The 20962-nt window shown below is 34.7% G+C and overlaps 1 protein-coding gene across 4 annotated transcripts in view; it reads left to right on the top strand.

Moving 5' to 3' along the window:
• KCNJ3 (potassium inwardly rectifying channel subfamily J member 3) overlaps window positions 1-20962 on the top strand; it is a 225165-nt gene that overhangs the window by 172995 nt on the left and 31208 nt on the right. Inside the window, exon 3 of one of the 4 annotated variants that reach the window (XM_069574404.1) lies at window positions 9138-9985. The exons of 2 other annotated variants lie outside the window; for them this stretch is intronic. In XM_069574404.1, the coding sequence (XP_069430505.1) occupies window positions 9138-9724 (587 nt within the window). In that variant the 3' untranslated portion in view covers window positions 9725-9985. Of the gene's footprint in view, window positions 1-9137; window positions 9986-20962 lie in introns of those variants that run through there. One more of the 4 variants, XM_069574409.1, reaches the window with a different exon arrangement.

Genomic DNA, 20962 nt, shown 5'->3' with positions numbered 1-20962 from the left:
GTGCAAGAAAGAATGTTTAATAGATGCCATGAAGGAAAAACAGAAAAAGATATGCAAGAATTGAACATTTCCAGTTAGTTAAGGGAATGATAATCATTTGAAAATATATCCTTTAAATTCTACAGTGCTTCTATATGAAGTGAGTGTGGAGAGCTGAAGATAGTGCCTTGTCAACAAAGTAGAGAATTTAATTGTATTTTGAGGGGAATAGTTGCTGCTGTAAAGTTAGTCACATTTGTGCAGGGCAGTCCAGGTTAACTGTGCTAGACTTGACTCACTTTATTATGTATGCAGTAATAGATCTTCCCTCATGTTCTAGATAAATATAAACAACCTGGAGTATATCAGATTAATAGGAACAAGATGAAAATTATTTCATTTACCTTGAGTTGATCCTAAAGAAGTGTTCACTAAAGAATTGAAATAAAATGATCTTTTATCTAGTTGGAACATTAATAATAATAATAATTGATAATAGCTACCAATTATTGAACCTTTATTATTTATCAGATATATGGTAAACCCATCAGCTAGATAATATAATCATAATAGCCTTATAAATATTATATTTTTATCCTAAATATATTTTTATCCCTATTACTATTGGTTTTTTTTAGTAATCAAAATTCAGATCATTAAAATAGTATGCCCAAGGCCTTACTGCTACTGCTGCTGCTGTCGCTTCAGTCATGTCCGACTCTGTGTGACCCCATAGACGGCAGCCCACCAGGCTCCCCTATCCCTGGGATTCTCCAGGCAAGAACACTGGAGTGGGTTGCCATTTTCTTTCCAGTGCATCAAAGTGAAAAGTAAAAGTGAAGTCGCTCAGTCATGTCCTACCCTCAGCGACCCCATGGACTGCAGGCTTCCAGGCTCCTCTGTCCATGGGATTTTCCAGGCAAGAATACTGGAGTGGGATGCCCATTGCCTTCTCCGCAAGGACTTACTAACGAGTGGTTAAAACAGCAACAGTCTTGTTTATATTCAAGGCCCATGTCCTTTTACTTAATATTACCCTGATTCTTTTAACTATATTTTCATCAGTATGATAATGAATTCTGTATCATATATTCCATCTGCCATTGACCCTTAGGACCTGTACTTATATTCCTTTCTGGGAAGCTAACATTTTGTTCTGTTGGAATTGGATAAAAATCTATTTTCTTTTCTTTTGTTCTTCTGGGAACTCAGAAATCTAAAGTAATTCATTTGAAACATTTATTGCTAAATGTTCTATTTATACTTTATTCTCTAACAAATATAATTGTGTTTTTCTTCTTGTGTTTTTATTTATTTATTTATTTATTGGACTTTGACCTAATTTAGGCAATAATAGCAATTTGATGTCTGTAAGCACATTGTAAGACCAAGTGCTTATAAATAATAGAGGATAATATTTGGTTGAATGTATGCCAGAAACATCTTACCAAAGTCTGTCTGATCAAAATATGCTGAGCTTTAAAGACATACATCTTTTTGAAAACTGCAGTGTTTGGAAGCCAATGATGCATTCTTAGAAACTTTGCAACATATATCCCAGAAGAGCCTGATGCCATGACCTTAGTATTATCGAGTAGCAGTGTACACAGGGTCTTTATGCTTTGTAAACAAAATAAAGCCCCAAACTTCATATGCTTCCTCAGAACCTTTATCCTTTAGAGTTCAGCTCAGTGTAACACAATAGGGAGCATGCAGAGAATGCCAAGTGAGATTTACAGTTGTTACATCTTGGGTGATTGGTGAAATTTTGGAAGTGCTTTAGGAACGGCACAGCTACAGACCTTATTCAGTAATCCTCAGAGCAGTGCATAGGGCAGACTAGGAAATTACTTTGTGATATAGCACATGGGCTTCCCTGATAGCTCAGTTGGTAAAGAATCCGCCTGCAGTGCAGGAGACCCCAGTTCGATTCCTGGGTTGGGAAGATCAGCTGGAGAAGGGATAGGCTACCCTCTCCAGTATTCTTGGGCTTCCCTGGTGGCTCAGCTGGTAAAGAATCTGCCTTTAATGTGGGAGACCTGGGTGGGATCTCTGGGCTGGGGAGATCCTCTGGAGAAAGGAAAGGCTCCCCGCTCCGGTATTCTGGCCTGGAAAATTCCACGGACTGTATAATCCATGGGATCACAAAGAGTCGGACATGACTGAGCAACTTTCACTTCACTTCCATAGCACATGACATGCACGCTAAGCTATTAGTCAGCTGACTTATAAAAACCACTGCCAATTTAAAGACAGAATAGACAAAGAGGGTAGAATTAAGAAACAAAAAGATGTAACTTGGCTAAATATTTCAGTTGTGTGTGTATAAATGTATAATGAAATTTCTAGAGTTGTATAGCCTCTAAGTCTTCTGGATGAAAGTGACAAATTTTTATTGCACAAGCTATATATATATATTTTTATAATTATAATGATATATATAATTATATATATATAATTTAATTATACAAGTAAGTTACATAAGTATAACTTAATTACATATATTTATTAATTAATTTCATTTAATTCTCAGAATATTCAGGTGCAAATATTTGTTCAGTCACTCAGTCGTTGCAACCCCATGGACTATAGAATGCCAGGCTTCCCTGTCCTTCCTTCATCATCTCCCAGAGCTTGCTCAAACTCATGTCCATTGAGTCAGTGATGCCATCCAACCATCTCATCCTCTGTCATCCCCTTCTCCTCCTGCCTTCAGTCTTTCCCAGCATCACGGTCTTTTCTAATGAGCCAGCTCTTCACATCAGGTGGCCAAAGTGTTGGAGCTTCAGCATCAGTCCTTCCAATGAATATTCAGGTTTGGTTTCCTTTAGGATTGACTGGTTGGATCTCCTTGCTGTCCAAGGGACTCTCAAGAGTCTTCTCCAACACTACAGTTCAAAAGCATCAATTCTTTGGCACTCAGCCTTCCTTTGTCCAACTCTCACATCCATACATAACCACTGGAAAAACCATAGCTTTGACTAGATGGACCTTTATCAGCAAGACAATGTCTCTGCTTTTATCACACTATCTAGGTTGGTCAGAGCTTTTCTTCCAAGGAACAAGTGTCTTTAATTTTATAGATGATGAAATTGAAGTTTAAGAGATTTAGTAGATTTTTTTTTAAGATCATATGTTAATTAGTGGTAGAGCTGAGATTCACATACTTTCTTTAAGGAGTTGTGAAGATTCTGAAAAATGCTGAGAATGATATTTGACACACAGTAAGTCTTATAGCAATGTTATTTATTATTATTATGTCATGGCTTATTTAAAGGAGTTCTGTTTTTGTCTTTCTTTTTATTACACACATGATAAATCACAGTCACAACCACCATTGCTGAAGAATTTCTAACCCTCCACCCCTCTTTCTCTCTCATCAACTTCTATTTTGAGTAAGGTTTAGGTTAAGCTTCCACAGTGTAGAAGTTATTGATTATTTGGTATTTTTGTATCACAACACCCACTCACCTTAGACTGTGGTAATACTGTATTTAACTATCACATACCCACTGCATGTAGGTGACATATGTATCACGGCTGGCCAGAAGAAGCAACAGAGGACAGCTAACTTAGAGATATTCTGATAGTTTAATTAAAGACTTATCAGGTAACAACTCACTTTACCATTTTTACTTTAAAAGCTTTCACACTTCTTATCTGAATGAACATTCAATTTACTTAAGGAAATGAACTTAGTGATATAAAGGCAGAATCAGGAAAAAGAAAAGTCAAAAATAAAAAGATTAGACTACATTGCCTCTATCATTTTAAATTAAAACACTGACTTTGGAATAAATAATAATTTTTAATATATTAAAAAATAATATATAGTTTCTTTGTCCATGAATCAATGAACAGATAAGTCATTTTATCACAAAATGTTTTTCATCTCAGGATTCAAAAGTCCCAGCTATTTCCAGTTAAAGCAGCATCTGTTGCTTTGCCAGTTTCCACAGAGATGAGCCTGTGTTGATTTTCATCACATTTGTTCAAGTCTGGAATCTGGTTAAAACATGCAAACAGTTGCATTGCAAGTTAAGAGGCGCAATCAGATAGTATCTTTTCACCTGCATTTATTTTGATTCAAATGGCATTTGTAATTACGATTCCAAGCATGGATTATTTTTAAATAATTCGGCTAGGAGCAGGAATATCGTAAGTTAAAGCATTCAAGAAGGATGAATACTATGATATATACATATTCTTAGAAAACAGTTATGTTTACATTAAATCATCTCTTGGATTCTGTGTTTTTTTTTTTTCAACACCGTTTTGGGTGTTACTTATTTGGGATAATTGTAAAAAGAAGTCGTTTATCAATTATGTCTTAGCACATTGTCTAAACTACAGACTGACCATCATAGACATTTCCCTGTTATTCAGTTTATAATGTCATTATCCATACATTGATTGTGCATTAATATTCTGAGGTGAAACCAGATTTTTTAAAAATGATGTTGTTGAATTGGAAATTTCTGATATTTGTGTACCTACTTTTAATGACAGGGTAAAAGGTACAGAAGAAGAACAAGCAAAGGTTAAAGTTCTGCAAATGTCCTTCATTACCCAAGTTTACAGTGGATTGTGGTCACTTACCTTGTCATGGCCTTTTTAGTACACCCCAAGTTTCCACTCTTGGTCTCCTCTGCTATTCTAGATAATTAGGTGGAAAATGTTGAGAAACCCTAAAAATTGGGAAGATGAGTAACATATCTTTTTCCGCATTTTTAAATATTTCAGATTTTAATTCACCATTTCAAAAGAAAATTGCTGTGTGATACCTAGCAATTTTAAGTAAATTTCCTATATTACTAATATGGGACAAATTACTAATATGTCAAAATTGTCCAGTTATAATAATGCTTTATCACTAATGTCTAGGAAAAACAGGAAATACAAATGATCACCCACAGAATGATTAAAAAAAAAAGTAGTTATGATTGAGCATTGTCTAATACCAAGTACTGTTTTAGACACTTCACTTATCTCAAACTCTCAGTAGCTCAGAGGATACTGTTATCCTTACTACATAGAAGAGTAAACTGAAGCTCAGAGAGCTTTAAGTGATTTCTACAAGCTGTTTAGTAGTGTATTAGGAAGCCATTTATATATATGTTTCAATTATATAAAGATGTTGCCTCACAAGTATTAGTTCGCTATGGAAGGAAGTAAAGTCAACTTCATATAGTAGAATAAAATTACCACCCTCTTTTTCAGTCAGAATTAACCACTGGCAATTTAGTAACAAAGCTTACAGGTATTTTTATGCAAACAAATATCTGAATTTGAAATACCTGTTTCCATTGTAGATGTCATATCACCTCAGTTAACAGTCCTGTTTCCTCAAAATGAAAACTTTACAAGATTTTATTTCCCCATTTTTTTCCTTCCATTTAAGTTTCTCTCTCTGGTTTCTGATAACTTCATAATAAACAACTCAGGGTAGGCATTGTGGATCAGCAATGCTGTATATTATAATAAGTAATGGAGACAGTATTTGGATTTTTTAATTTCACAGACCTTTCCTAATGTTAAAAAAGGGTCACTAAATATGGGCTTAGATGGTGATAGGAATCAAATTTTGTTTCAGTATGTACTCTATTGTTAGAAATAATTGAACAAAGTTCATGATATGAATTTACTTCAGCTGTTAATATATACATACATTATAGTGATCAAAGGACAAGCACACAGGTCTATGTTCCAAAAGTAAATACCAAGTTAGTTATATATGCCCTCCTGTCAGATAATCCCACCCACTATCAATTTTCAGTGGTGTGTTTTTAAAATTAAAATGAGGTTGTAAGGGAAGTACTGTCACTTAACAGTAAGTATATATTTATAATCATTTTTCTTTAAATTAATACCCCATACTGGAAACCATTCATAAAGAATTCTTGAGAATGATTGCTCTTGGAGAGAAATTAAAGGGTACTTTTAAACTAAACAAATAAAAGGTATTTACTCACTTTCATATTCCTATATTGATACTAATGGATAAGAACATCAGTATTTGTTTTTCTAAGTAGTTTGTTCAATATTTAAACATCTTGAAATTAAACCAAGTAGATATATCAGGAAATACATTTTTTATCATTTTAAATAAGTGATGATCTATAATTTTTTGTCATGAAATATTTAGTCAGAGGCTAGAAATGTTTGAAAATACAGAATGCTACTTACTGTATGCATGTCTATAAAATGTACAAATCATTTTTAAACTATTTTGTTATTTTCACTGTACATATTTCTGGAGGTTGGAGTGCTTCCCTGGTGGCTCAGTGGTTAAGAATTCACCCACCAGTGCAGGAGACATGGGTTCGAACCCTGGTCTGGGAGGAGCCCACATGCCATGGAGCAACTAAGCCTGTGCAACTCAACTATTGAGCCTGTGCTCAAGAGCCTAGGAACCACCACTGCTGAGCCCACACACCACAGCCGCTGAAGACAGCATGCCCTCCACAGCAAGAGGAGCCGCCGCAACGAGAAACTCATGCTCCACAGCTAGAGAGTGACCCCCACTCATGGCAACTAGAGGAATACCTGCATATTAACAAAGACCCAGCACAGCTTAAATAAATAAATATTTCTGGGGGCTATTGTTGATATGATAAAGATTATGAAGACTAATACTGGATCACTATTAGATATCCACCATAATGGTGAGATTGATAAGTTGTTTAGAATCAGGTTCCTAACTAAAATAACAGAGACATCATGGCAAAGTAAAAATAGCAACGAAAAACATAAGTTAGAATAATACTGACGTCTTTTCTTTTTAGCTTCCTAGATCTATGTACTAGGAGGGCAAGAGATTGAACCTCTCTGAGAACTACATTCCTTTTCTTTAAAATGGACATAAGATTGTCTTAGCAAGATAATACTGATGATTAGAGATAATATGGAGAGAGAGCACCTCACATAGTGCCTGAGATGAGCATTTATTTTCTCCATAAGTTTCTTTAAAAGTTGTCTGGAGAAAACCAATATATATGTCATAACAACTGATTTCCTGGTCATATTGAACTGATAATAATTATAAGGTAAGATTTTGGAAGGATTTCAGTGAAGGATTTAATTTCTCTTCAATATGATTTTGGAATTATGCCTTTTATCTTCATTCTTAGTATTATATGTGTGATTACTAGTCAGGGGAAAAAAGGAGTATCTCTTTATCCAAACTATTCCAGGCTTAAACACAATAGAAATTATTTATAAATTGGCAAAAAGAGAATAGAAATGAAAGAAGAAAGACTGTCATTACTTGTTTAAATTATACTTAACTATTGAAGAGATGCATTTTTAAAATTCATCTTTTATTTTACAGTTTAATAGCCTTTAATAGAAGTCTAATGGTAAAGGTAGAGGACAGTAATGATTTTTGCAAACGATACAGAAAATTGTACCTTTTGATGAATATAAAACTGAAATATAATATATGGCTTTAATTTATTAATATATTTCGAATATTCACAAAGGAATATTGAAGTTGGCTGATTTAACAGTAACTCAGTCTTAACATATGATTTATGAGAACAGAGCTGAGTAAATCAGAGTAGCATAAGGTAAATGATATCCAAGCAACATAATATTAATATACAAATAGCAACATTTCACATCTTATATGCAGCATCCAGTTTCCAAAGCTTTTATAGCAGGAATAGAACTTGTAACATCACAGTGGCCCAGAGTACAGATTTTATAGGTTTCTAAAACTTGAGCAAAAGTTCATTCTGGCCTTAAAGAAGATGGATGGAAGATGTACGTAACTTTACATTATGCAACAGAAATGTTTTCAACTTTTATTCATTTAGCAAATCCTTGAGATGGTTATCATGCTCTCATTTATAAAAGGCAACCATTTTTAGACATTATACGATATGTTTTGCATTTCTATATGAGTACTTTGGGGGCTTACCTGGTGAAAAAAATGTGAGTGAAAGCTGACTTAAATTCAACATTCAAAATATTAAGATCATGGCATCCGGTTGCATCACTTCATGGCAAATGGATGGGGAAAAGTAGAAACAGTGACAGATTTTATTTTGGGGGGTTCCAAAATCACAGTAGATAGTGACTGCAGCCATGAAATTAAAAGATGCTTGCTCCATGGAAGAAAAGCTATGATAAACCTAGACAGCATATTAAAAAGCAGAGATCTCACTTTGCCAACAAAGTTCCATATAATCAAAGCTATGGTTTTTCCAGTAGTCATGTACAGATGTGAGATTTGGACCATAAAGAAAGCTGAGCACTGAAGAATTAATGCTTTTGAAGTGTGCTGGAGAAGACTCGAGAGTCCCTTGGACTGCAAGGAGATCAAATCAATCCTAGAGGAAATCAACTCTGAATATTCATTGGAAAGACTGACTGATGCTGAAGCTGAAGGTCCAATATTTTGGCCACCTGATGGGAACAGCTGGAAAAGACACTGATGCTGGGAAAGATTGAAGGCAGGAGGAAAAGGCAGTGACAGAGGATGAAATGGTTAGATGGCATTACCAACTCAATGGACGTGAGTTTGAGCAAACCTCAGGAGATAGAGAAGGACAAGGAAGCCTGGCATGCTGCAGTCCGTGGGGTCACAAAGAGTTGAACACAAGTTAGCGACTAAACAACAACATGAGTGATTTTATTTCATACTCACAGCATTCCTGGGAGATAGGTGTTGCTTTTTATGCTTTACTCATCAGAAGAGAAAGCTGTACTCAATCAACTAAATATCCTTAAGTTTCCACAGACATAAAGTTTGGATTCAAAGGCAGGTTTGTTTGTTTCATATATCATATTGCTTCTTCAATGATGGAAAATGACTGTGATTTTTTTTTCACTTTATCTCCTTGTAGAAGAGACATACGTTATGACACTGTTCTGTGCCATTTTTAATTTTGGTTTATGATAATAAACAATTAGTAATGCTTTGACATACTATCCTTCAAATGTAAGCACTGGATGTACCCTTCATTTTTTATGGGAACAAAGTATATGTATCCAAGTTACTAACACCACAACTTTGAACTTATTCTATATTCAGTCTACTCAGATAAACAGTCCAGAGTTTAGATAAGAAAGCAAAATGAATTCCTTTGTGAAAAATTCCTGAACATGTGCTTCTGCTATGCCTAATTTATCAAATACTTTCTTTTTGCTTTCAGGGATGACTTGTCAAGCTCGAACATCGTACACCGAAGATGAAGTTCTCTGGGGTCATCGTTTTTTCCCTGTAATTTCCTTAGAAGAAGGATTCTTTAAAGTTGATTACTCCCAGTTCCATGCAACATTTGAAGTCCCCACCCCACCTTACAGTGTGAAAGAACAGGAGGAAATGCTCCTTATGTCATCTCCTTTAATAGCACCAGCCATAACTAACAGCAAAGAAAGACATAACTCTGTGGAATGCTTAGATGGACTTGATGACATTAGTACCAAACTTCCATCTAAGCTGCAGAAAATTACTGGAAGAGAAGACTTTCCCAAAAAACTCTTGAGAATGAGTTCTACAACTTCTGAAAAAGCCTACAGCTTGGGCGATTTGCCCATGAAACTTCAACGAATAAGTTCAGTACCTGGCAACTCAGAAGAAAAACTGGTATCTAAAACCACCAAAATGTTGTCTGATCCCATGAGCCAGTCAGTGGCTGATTTGCCACCAAAGCTTCAAAAGATGGCAGGAGGAGCAACCAGGATGGAAGGCAATCTTCCAGCAAAATTAAGAAAAATGAACTCTGATAGATTCACATAACAAAACACCCCTTCAGGCATTAGTTATTGTTTGATTTCGTAATAGTCCAATATTTGGCTGATGAGGTAATCCTCTCTAAGGAATTTGAAAGGTACATTTTTTTCTCCCAGTCATATATGCATATTTGAGAACCCTACCTTTTCAAGTATTGCTACTGTGCAGAAAGAAAATGTTGTAAAGGGAGGACATCAGAAGGAAGTTCTTAATAATGGGCATGTATTATCACATCAAGCATGCAATAATGTGCAAATTTTGCATTTAGTTTTCTGGCATGATTTATATATGGTATATTTATATTGTATATTATGGAAAATGTATATATATATTTAAAGTGGTGGTACTATCCACAATATTTCTAACATATATATTAAGCCAAACATGAGTTGATAGCTTTCAGGGTGATAAAACTATATATATGTGTGTGTGTACACATAGTTTTATATATACACACACACATATATATATATATACATATATATATATACACACACATACAGACATATATCTATAAAATTGTGATGTTTTGTTCAAAGTTGTAGTTCTTGTGCATGTTTACTTTATTAGGCTAGGAAAGCTTCTGGCATTAATTATTAATACCAAATATTTTAGCCTTAAATTATTTGTCATTTTAAAATCTGATTTAATGTTTTCTGCTGTTTAAGGACCTGGAAAGTTTTCAGTTGTACTTTATATGAGGGAGTCACACAAGTATGTGCTACTTATGGCCCTGCAAAAATGTAACCATTATATATTTGACATGTAAATTTTGAAGCATACTAATATACTGACAATTTCTAATGATTTTTAAAAGTTGCTAGTACTGGGGAAAAAATAAACATTGCTTATTTTGAGAGTTGGTCCTTTCCTGGACTAAAGTCTGGAAATCTCTTTTGTATATGATCTAATTTAAATATAAGCTCTGAACAAATGCTGAGTCATTGTAATAGTCAGTAGCCAAGTAATATTGAATATATTGGAATCTGTGTGAAATTGCATAATGAATGGTCCCTGTTTCAAGCTGAGTGAATTGGTAATATTTTTCACTCTTTTTCTCAAACTTTTGTCATTTTAAAAACCAATAATTAATCCTTGAGTAGACAAAACAACACAATGAAATAGATGATAGATATTTATGCATAAAATATGTATGTCTAATTGTGTCTCTCATTTTATGCCATTTTCTTGTTTGTGGCATTTGTTATAAAAGGACAGATTTTTTCCTCACCTGGGCAACCTATTTTATCCCATACCTGTCACTCAATTCAGACAGAATGTTTTGTACATACCTGAGAAAATTTAAAATCAGATAACTTGAAGACATTTTACCCATGTGAGTTTTTTGCTTTGTTTTGTTTCAGTAAACAATCAATTTATTAGTGTCTTGGATCTCTGGCCTACCAAAATAAGTGTAGCGGTACTATTTTTTTAACCCAAAGGTCTGATATTTATGACTCATTAATGGGAATTAAAACTATTCCTCAAAAGAACACAGTCGAAATAAAGATTTGGAATGTAGAGATTTTAATGAAAATTTATAAGTGCTCCTTATTGGAATATCATGGACTTTCCTATAAAACTTCTTTGGGTGTTGTAATTAAAGTCTGTCCAGAATTAATCTATTTCTCCTTATAAATATGTAAATCCTTAACAGCTGGTTTGGGCTCCTACCATTCCCCCCCTTTTTAGCAATCCTGTGATGATTTTCATATTGGAAAATTATTACATCAACAATTCTGCCATTGATACAATAATATTAATACCTTCTGGCTACCTCTGTATCAATCAAATTCTGCAGGTGCAAACATATACCAGGGAATTGTTACTGGCAAAATGATCAACTTGGGGCATCCATCCACTGTGAATAGACCTGGCTGACCTAACCCTTTACCCCCAAACTTTCTTATTTGCTGGATACAGGAAATGAAATAGTAACAGAGCAAGAAAGGGCCCGAGGGGCACAGTATATTTGTCATCAGTGGAAAAAGCTGCACGGATCATTTAGTCCAACCACTTAAAACTAAAAAGCCATAATTTAATTTGGAGAGTCATTTGAGTTTGGTTTTGGTGCCAAGGGGAAAATGGGACCAAAAATAAACTCTCCAAGTACATTCAATCATTCATTCAATGAAATTCTGCATTTCTTTTAAGTTCCAGGCATTTTTAGCTCCTGTAGATTTAGATATGACTAAGTCAGAGGTGGTCATTGCTCATTCAAACACCACATATCAGTTGGAGAGGGGGGAAGGGAAATAAAAATAACACAATTTTAGAGTCAAAATATCAGTTAATGGAAGGAAAGCAGAGTAACACAACGGAAAATGATTGGGTGAAATAATTGATTATTTTGGAATGGGGAGAGAGTGGTATTTAAACAGAGACCTGAATGATGAGAAAGAACCACTGTTGCCAAAATAATTTTTCTTAGTGAATGCTGTTCCTTTATCTTTCCCACATGTATATGGGAAAGGTATAATTTCTGCATGTAATTGCAGTTTAACTCCTGTTACTAAGTTGATCATCGGTCCCGGTTTACCCAGGAGAGTTCCAGTTTTTACCTGTTGTACCTGTGTAATTATTAATAGTACTCCCTTTCACTCTTATAATGTCTTGGTTTGGATGATATATGGTGACTCTACATTTTTGTTGAGACTATATTATGAAGTCTGATATATTTGGATAAAAATAAAGAATTGCTTTTTCTTCTCATTTTGCTGATTTTTTTGACACTGGCATTCCAAGCAAAGTCATCTCAGTTTCATATATTTCTTCCTGGAGGACTTAACAAAGTTATTTCTTGTAACATTTGTTTAATCTGTACATGACATGTCTTCCTAGCAGTGAAAAGTTACGCATTTTATTGACTGAATAAAAGGTAAACCTCTGATATTTCCATTTCAGGAATTTGTAAGAGCTCAAATCAAAGGGAGTAAAAGTCAACTTAAGTCAAGATAATTTTCAGCCCACCAATGTGGCAACTATTGTAAAGCAAAATATAGTATTCATTGAACTGAATAATTCAACTTTATTAGAAACTAATCCCTTATAAGGGTATTTTCATGGATAGTTCTGTCATGGTAAAATATTTCACTCTATTTATTAAAATGTAAATGAAAATACAATTATTTTGATAATGCCTATCTTCAATTTAAATATCCTCAGCAATATGTGGATACATTTTTGTAAATATATATTCAATTAAAAATTAGGATATTTTATCATTAATTATTTATGAAAAAATTCTTATGCTGTTTTAAATTCATCCATATATGGGATTAAATACTTTGGAAAAGTATTTAGTTGTGTCAGTACTCAAGAGACACTTTGTAGAAATAGGATGCAACCTTAAAGTGTGATTTCTTTTGGAGGAAAAGTGAGATTATGGGGAAGGATGTTTACATTCCATTTGAATGAAGGTTTCTACTATTTCATACCTTGAAGAGAATTCAGCTTGACAACACAGCACATCTGTGAACTCTACTTCAGAATTTGTGCTTGAGTTATGTTGAACATATTTAAATTAGCATCAAGCTAATTGCATTGTCTGGCAAGCAGTTTATTATTATTTAAATGTGCAAGGTCATTTAGGTTACAAAAGTAGTAACTTACGTATTCAATACTGCAAGTTCAGTTTTATAAAAACTGTTTTAAACTTTCAAAGTATGATTGGGTTAAATTTTTATAGCGTGCTCTTCCTTTCTCTACTTCCCAAAGTTGATTACTCATTACATTATTTGGTCTATCATAAGACTTTTAACTACTGAAAATCAATAATTCAGTCCATTACAAGCCTTTCCTCAAAGTTTACTTTTATTTTGGCTCCTTACTGATGAGATGCTTCAGCAATATGGAACCTGAACTTACTAATACAGATCATTTGAGACCTGCATTTCTTGGAAGAAGCTTCATGACCATCTTACCCTTTGCTGAACCTGAGTCTCAAAAGCCACAGTAAGTAAAGCAGACAAATACACAGTTTTCCTAATTTCTTTTAAGTATCAAATCACCTTTTGGAAAAATGTTCATTTACTTTTTCTGATAGTGTTTCAAGGAAAAAGTGTTTTCCTAATTTCAGATCAGATCAGTTTGATGATATGTCATATGTTCAAGTCTCTGGTGCCTCACAGAATTAATCCACAAAGTCATGTTCCTACAGATCCTGCCGTAGTGGAGTTCAAAAAGGATGATCTGCATCATCCACTAGAATTTTTTTCCAAATTACGGTTTTTTGTACCTGAAAATTTTCTCAAAATCATGGCTGTTTTTGAATATTCAGGCTGTGTGTTACCAATGGACAAAAGATATAGTAGGGCCCATTATCTTTTCTCATTACTTATTAAATTCAGCATTCAATTTAACTACTCTATCCTTTCCCAGCTTCGCTAGTCAATCACTTGCATACTAATTTGCACATAGTTGTGGAAATTGAATCTTTACATCAACTTTACGTGGTGGAGATTATCCGTTTTACACTTGATAAAAATGATTCTCAGTGAGGTTGTTTAGAGGGTTTTTAATTAAATGAAATCCACAAAGCTGAGTAGCCCCTGCCTTCTTGTGTGGTTCTATTGCTTTGCTGTCACTTCTGGATTTTCCATTTGGGGCATTATCTGTTTACATTGTGGTAGATGGAGATATATTTCTACGTCTACACTTGCTGTTCACCACTCCTCTACTGTGTGGTGCATGTTCAGTTCTCAGTCATGTCCAACTCTTTGCACCCCCATGGACTCCTATGTCCATGGGGTTATCCAGGCAAGAATACTGGAGTGGGCTGCCATTTCCTCCTGCAGGGGATCTTCCCAATCTAGGAATCGAACCCATGTCTCCTACGGCTCCTGCATTGACAGGCGGACTCTTTACCACTGAGCCGCCTGGGAAGCCCCTACTGTGTACACCCTACCCTAGAGTTCCAATATTGTTATATATTTTCATATTTTTACTAGATTAATTAGCAGTGTTTTAAGTTCTACTACTTCCCTTGTAGCTCAGTTGGTAAAGAATCTGCCTGTGATGTAGGAGACCTGGGTTTGATTCCTGGGTTGGGAAGATTCCCTGGAGAAGGAAATGGCAACCCACTCCAGTATTCTTGCCTGGAGAATCCCACGGACAAAGGAGCCTGGAAGGTACAGTCCATAGGGTCGCAAGACTTAGCTACTAAACCACCACCACATTTGAATTCATATATTTTGATCATTTTTCTCATCCTTCACAGCTTTTCCCCCCTAAAGCTGGCAGAGTGTTTTTCCTTTGCTTATTCTTACATATACATGTGGGACTAGTGGTAAAAGAATCCATCTGCCAATGAAGGAGACACAAGAGATGCGTGTTACATGTTTGATCCCTGGTTTGAGATGATCCCCTGGAGGAGGAAATGGCAACCCACTCCAGTATTCTTGCCTGGAAAATTGCATGGGTAGAGAAGCCTGGCAGGCTACAGGCCATAGACCCCAAAGAGTCAGACACAACTGAACACACACAGGCATACATCACGAATTTAGCCATAGTGTCTTTCCCAATTATAAATATTTTCCTATTAAATTCCTCAAACACATAAAATATTGGAACAGTGTTATCTTCTTGATGAAATCTCTATCAGAACATCCTGATCTGCTCAGTTGTGTAAATCCCTCTCCATTTAGAGCACAGCTGTTGTCTTGGGATCTCCCTTTATAATCATGGGAATTCCGTTCATGTCTTTCCTGGTATAGAAACCCAGTTTCATGGAACATACATAGCTTATTTGGTTTACTCCTTGTTTTTGTTTTTCTGGCTGTGCTACATGGCACATGGGATCTTTCTTAGTTCCCTAATAAGGTTGGAACCATGGCTCTTCAGCAGAAGGACAGAGTCTTAACCGTTGGACTGCCAGGGAAGTCTTTACTCGTTCAGTTTTGATGAATCACATTTCCCAGGGGTTTCTCAGGAGAAAAAGGAAAAACAAAACCCAAAAAAAACTAGAAGTAAACTTTTTGAAAGTTTGATATCTTTAAATAAAATAACTTGTCCCTAATAATTAAGAGTTTGGTCTAGTATAGAGATTATGTTCCTTCTGAATTTCTGCAACATTGTTCCTTTTACAGCTAGACTCTAATGTTGCTATTGAGATGTCTGACACCATTAAGTTTTAGGCCCTTGTGTAAAACTGATTTCTCTGCTTAAAAGCTAATAGGGTATTCTAATCATCCCTGGTGTTCTAAAATGTCAAAATTTCTGCCTAAGTGTGCATTCATTTTAATCTATTTTGCTGTGCACTTTCAATCTGGAAATTCATGACCATCAGGAAAATTTTCTTAAGTTCTTTTCCCTTTATTTACTCTTTTCCATCTTCCTCTAGGCTTCTTTCTGGAATCTTCATTATTTGGATGTCAGAACTCTTGGAATGGTTTTCTAATATTCTCCTGTTTTCTCTTCTATGTAACTCTTTGTATTTTTTATCCACTTTCTTGGAGATTTTCTTGATTTTATCATCTATAACTTTCATCTATATGCATCTATTTGATTTCATGTATCTTCCAAGATGTTCTTCTATGGTAGTCTCAATTTTCAAGAATATTTTGTTGTTGTTGTTTTCTAAAGGTTTACTTTTTTTTGTTAAGAGTCTTTCTCTTGTATCGTAAGTGAAGGATTTTAGTGCTGTCATATTTTTTACTGTGTTTTAACTGTTTATTCTGCACACATTCTATTTCTAATATCTATTAATATATATGATTTTGAATTTAAGATTATTGAGACTCTGCACAATTGTATGCAGTAAGTCTGTCCACTTCCATTTTCAGTGATGTGGTTCAACTCTTAACTGGAAGTTAGTGTCTTTAGACTTCTTTAAAGTCAATGACATTGTCCAGGTAAGACACTTAATCACTTTCCTACAGAGAGGTGCCTCGCTGTCATTGTTCTGAAAACAAGTTGAGTTGATTAAAACAAAGGTAAGTGTGCTTTTTAAACAGGGTTTCAAGGAGTTCTTTTTACACTCTCCTTTCCTAATCTTTTTACTCTGCTATGCTTTGAAAATCCCTCTACTATTGTTTCAATAGTTTCAGAAAGTAGCAGTAATAAATACTTAACGGTTAATCTTCCATTTGGAGAAGAAAGGCCAGCTTTCCTGTATTAGTTTCCTATCACTGTTATAATTCCCAGGTGATGCTAGTGGTAAAGAACTCACCTGACAATGAGGGAGATGTAAGAGACTCAGGTTTGATCCCTGTGTTGGGAAGATCCCTGGGAGTAGATAATGGCAACCCACTGCAGTATTCCTGCCTGGGGAATCCTATGGACAAAGGAGCTTGGTGGGTTACAATCCACTGTGTCGCAGAGTCTGACACAGCTGAAGTGACTTGGCACACATAACATACACTGCAAATCGAAGCCTCTGTGGCACAAATGTATAATGCTACAGTCTATAGGTAGAAGTTTGACATAGGCCTCATTGGGCTAAAATCAATACGCTACCAGGGCTTAAGTTCTGTCTGGAAGCTCTAGAAGAGAGTTGATTTCCTTGATGTTTTCAGTTTCTATAGGCCATCCCTATTCTTCAGCTCATTGCCCTCTCCTTCCATCATCAAAGCCAAAAAATTTGCATCTCTCCGTGCTTTTGTTCATAGTCACATCTTCTTCTGCCTCTTCTACCTTCTTCCTCCAATTTTAAGGACCGTTGTGATTACACTGGCCTCACCTGGATAATCTGAAATAATCTTCCCATATCTGTCCTTAATATAGTCACATATGCCAGTCACTTTTGCCAAGTAAGGCAGCATATTCACAGGTTCCATAGATTACGATGTAGATTTCTTTGAGGATCATTGTATCTCACTAATTTTTCTTTCCTCCTTTTATATCAAATGAAATATTGTCTCAACAAAATATTTTTTCCAGTGTCTCAGTATATGTAAAAATAGGAGCAGTATTTATTCTCATTAATAACATCCTTCTTTGTAAAGAAACATATTTAACAAGACATTATTTAATTATTCTCTTAGGAATTTATTTTTGTCATAGTCTATGAGCAAGCCTCATAGTCTATAAGGTTTTATTTTCCACATTTTTAGAGAAGAGAAAAAAAAAAACAAGACAGTGTTTCATTAAATAGATTGAAAATGACATCCAAAACTTCAGTGTCCTGAATCTGAGCTTGTATATCAAGTTCACTTTTCTGGGTAAAAACCCTATCCTTTGGTCTTAAAAAAAATATCAAAGATGGATTTACATTTCAGTACATAACCTAAAAGCCGGTGTCAGTATTTGTTGGCAGAAAACTGTCTGCCATATAGACACTTAAAATGTATGAAAGCTTGTGACCTAGAAGTTAATTTTAGAAATAAATCCCGTCATATTTTAACCAAATGATCAATGAACAGTATGCAGAGACAGTGGATGGGCCCATGAGACTTGTATTAAGATCAAGGTTATACTTCAGTGGCTGACTAAATGAGAAGGGAAAATCAGAAAATATCACTTACATTAAGGTTTATTTTTGTAAATGAATGGTAACAGCATGTTCTTTACCAGTAGTCTGTTATTATAATGATATGGACTTACAGTAATATAAATTTTTAAAGTGTGAGATATATGGCTTCCTTTTTCGTTAAAGGTTCCTAAATAAATGACTGCTTTTTATTAGCAACTTTTATCTCTTCCCCCTATTCACTGATGATATAGTTTCTTGGTTTCATAAGCTATTTGTATTAAAAGGAAAGTTGTGCACAGAATAAGACAATTAATGATATCATAGACTAGTTTTTTTGTAACCCTGTAAAGGTTTGACTTCACTGGCTCTCACTTCCCCGTATGTACAGTTTATAGTGTGAAACTGTATTACACTATATTCTGAGATTTGTATTCCACATTATTCAGAGCTTCACTTATTAATAAAATATTTAGATTTGCACATGTGAATGAACCCTCTCATCCAACTGTGGTGTTTTTACTAAGATGACTCATGTTTAACACTAGACACTTTCCATTCTGGGGGACTTACTGAGTTGATATTTAACAGTAAAGAAGACACGGTGGCAGATATTTGGTAAATTGAGATCTGTGCTGTGATAAGATATATAGTATCTTAAAGAAAGTAAGGATTAATCACAAATTTTAGGCTTATTAGAGGATAAAATAATGATTGATGATCAAGTTGGAGGACAAAAAATTTGCTTGGGAAAGTGTGTACTTGTGTGCAAATGATTAGTCATGTCTGACTTTTTGTGGCCCCATGGACTGTAGCCCACCAGGCACCTCTGTCCATGGAATTGCCCAGGCAAGAATGCTGAAGTTGGTTGCCATTTACTCCTCTAGGGGATCTTTGCAACCCACGGATCAAACCCACATCTCTCAGGTCTCCTGCATTGGCAAGCAGGTTCCTTACCACTAGCACCATCTGGGAAGCCCTTGGGGAAGTACACATTACAGTTAGTCTCAAAGAGGGCAGTCTCCCTCTCCACTGAGAATCTACTGTTGGTAAAGTTGGAATGGAGCACTACTGTGAATGATCAGTATTTATGCCAATAATCTACTCTGAATCCATAAATTATTTTTTAGCCATTGGTTACATATTTTACTTTGTTTCTTTTCCCAGTGCCCCCTTTTAATACTTTCCAAATTCTCAAGCATGCCTTTTATGTAGGGGAGATCTTATTTGAAGATGATGTAATCAGTTTTACCATATGTATAATCTATGACACCTTTTGTCCATTGACATTAATTTTCTGGGTACTCATCCAGTTTGAAATTTTCTGCAGGGTTGATATATCCACAGAAACCCATCAACTTAAAAGTCAAATCAATAAACACTTGTTTGATCAATTTTGTATGCCTATTATGTTGTAAGTGTTAAGATATACACTAGAGTTATATAAACGCATCTCAAACAGTCAGTGTTCTGAATGTTTTGAAGCATAACTATGCATGATACTATGGGCACAATGAGGAAGAAAGTGATGCAACTCATGTCAGATTTGGGATTGGGATGGGTTTAAACAATGTGGGAGGATCTTGAAAAGCATATTGTAGTAAGGGATACTGGGACTGTATTTTCACAGATTTGGAGAAATTACATAGATAATGAAAAGAAGAAGTAAAAGAAGCACTGTTACAGATTAATACAGTTTGGAAAACATTATGTGTTGCAAATATAAGTAGTTCAGAAAGACTAGATGTTGGGTCATGAGAAGTACATTAATATAGGTGATAATTAGAGAGGTAAATAGGGACCCATTCATGAATATTATAATCCTCAAAAAAGTTGGGTTTTTATGTTGAAAACCAACTTTTTAAAAGATTTTACAAGGATGGTGGAATCAGATACATATTTTAGGAAGTTTACTTTTCCAATATATACGTGGGATAAATGGACTTCACAATTTTTATTTCAGTGGAACCAATATGTTGCTCATTAAACTTTACAGCTTTACATCCATCAGAATTTATGGGGCTTACAAAATAATATAAAATACAAATAAGATTGAATGCATAAGAAGTGAGAAAAACAAAAAACATATTCTTATTGCAATGGTTGATATAGATTCTGTAATTGATGTAACATTTCACTCCTGAAAAGTAGGGAGGAAAAAGAGAACCACTTTATGTGGTTCCCCTTACCTGAAAAGGAAAACACTAACATTTCCCCAAATAACAGCCAGCAATTTCAGATCTTTTAAACTCTCATTATATTTTCACAACATTGTCTCCTTCCTCAAACATTGCAATCAAGCACTCCAAATTACCTGAACTGTTCCCAAAAGGAAAATGTTATTTGAAAGTTTATTTCCTCTCTTTACTTTTCTTGCTGCATTTAAGAGCGTTAACTTGATTTAAAGAAAGATGGTAAAATGCAAACTATGAAGAAGCAAATATTGAAACAATAAAACAGTTTTGATATTGGCCATTTGCTAATCAAGAGGTGATTTTTGGTTTAGGTGTGTGTTTCAGAGGAATAATTCCTGATTTCTAATCCAAGATGGAATTTAAGAAAAAACAATGTTGAGTGTTAACACATAATTTAGAATCATCTGGAATAATATTTTAGATTTTCCACTACTTAAAATTTAATAATGAATGATTCACTGATTAAATCACTTGAATTTAAAATTTATGCAAAAAATGTATTTTTCAAATAATTATTTGTAGGAAAATAAAAACTTGATTGTTACTCAACATCACTCAAGGAAATAAATGTTCATATCTTGACCCTTTCATTCAGCCTTGGGATTCAACATAGTGATGTGCCAAGGTAGACCACATATAGAC

The sequence above is a fragment of the Ovis canadensis genome, chromosome 2 (assembly GCF_042477335.2).
Source record: "Ovis canadensis isolate MfBH-ARS-UI-01 breed Bighorn chromosome 2, ARS-UI_OviCan_v2, whole genome shotgun sequence".
Classification (NCBI taxonomy): Eukaryota; Metazoa; Chordata; class Mammalia; order Artiodactyla; family Bovidae; genus Ovis; species Ovis canadensis.
The sequence above is the reverse complement of the archived record's forward strand: the minus strand, read 5'-3'. Positions and strand labels throughout refer to the sequence as shown.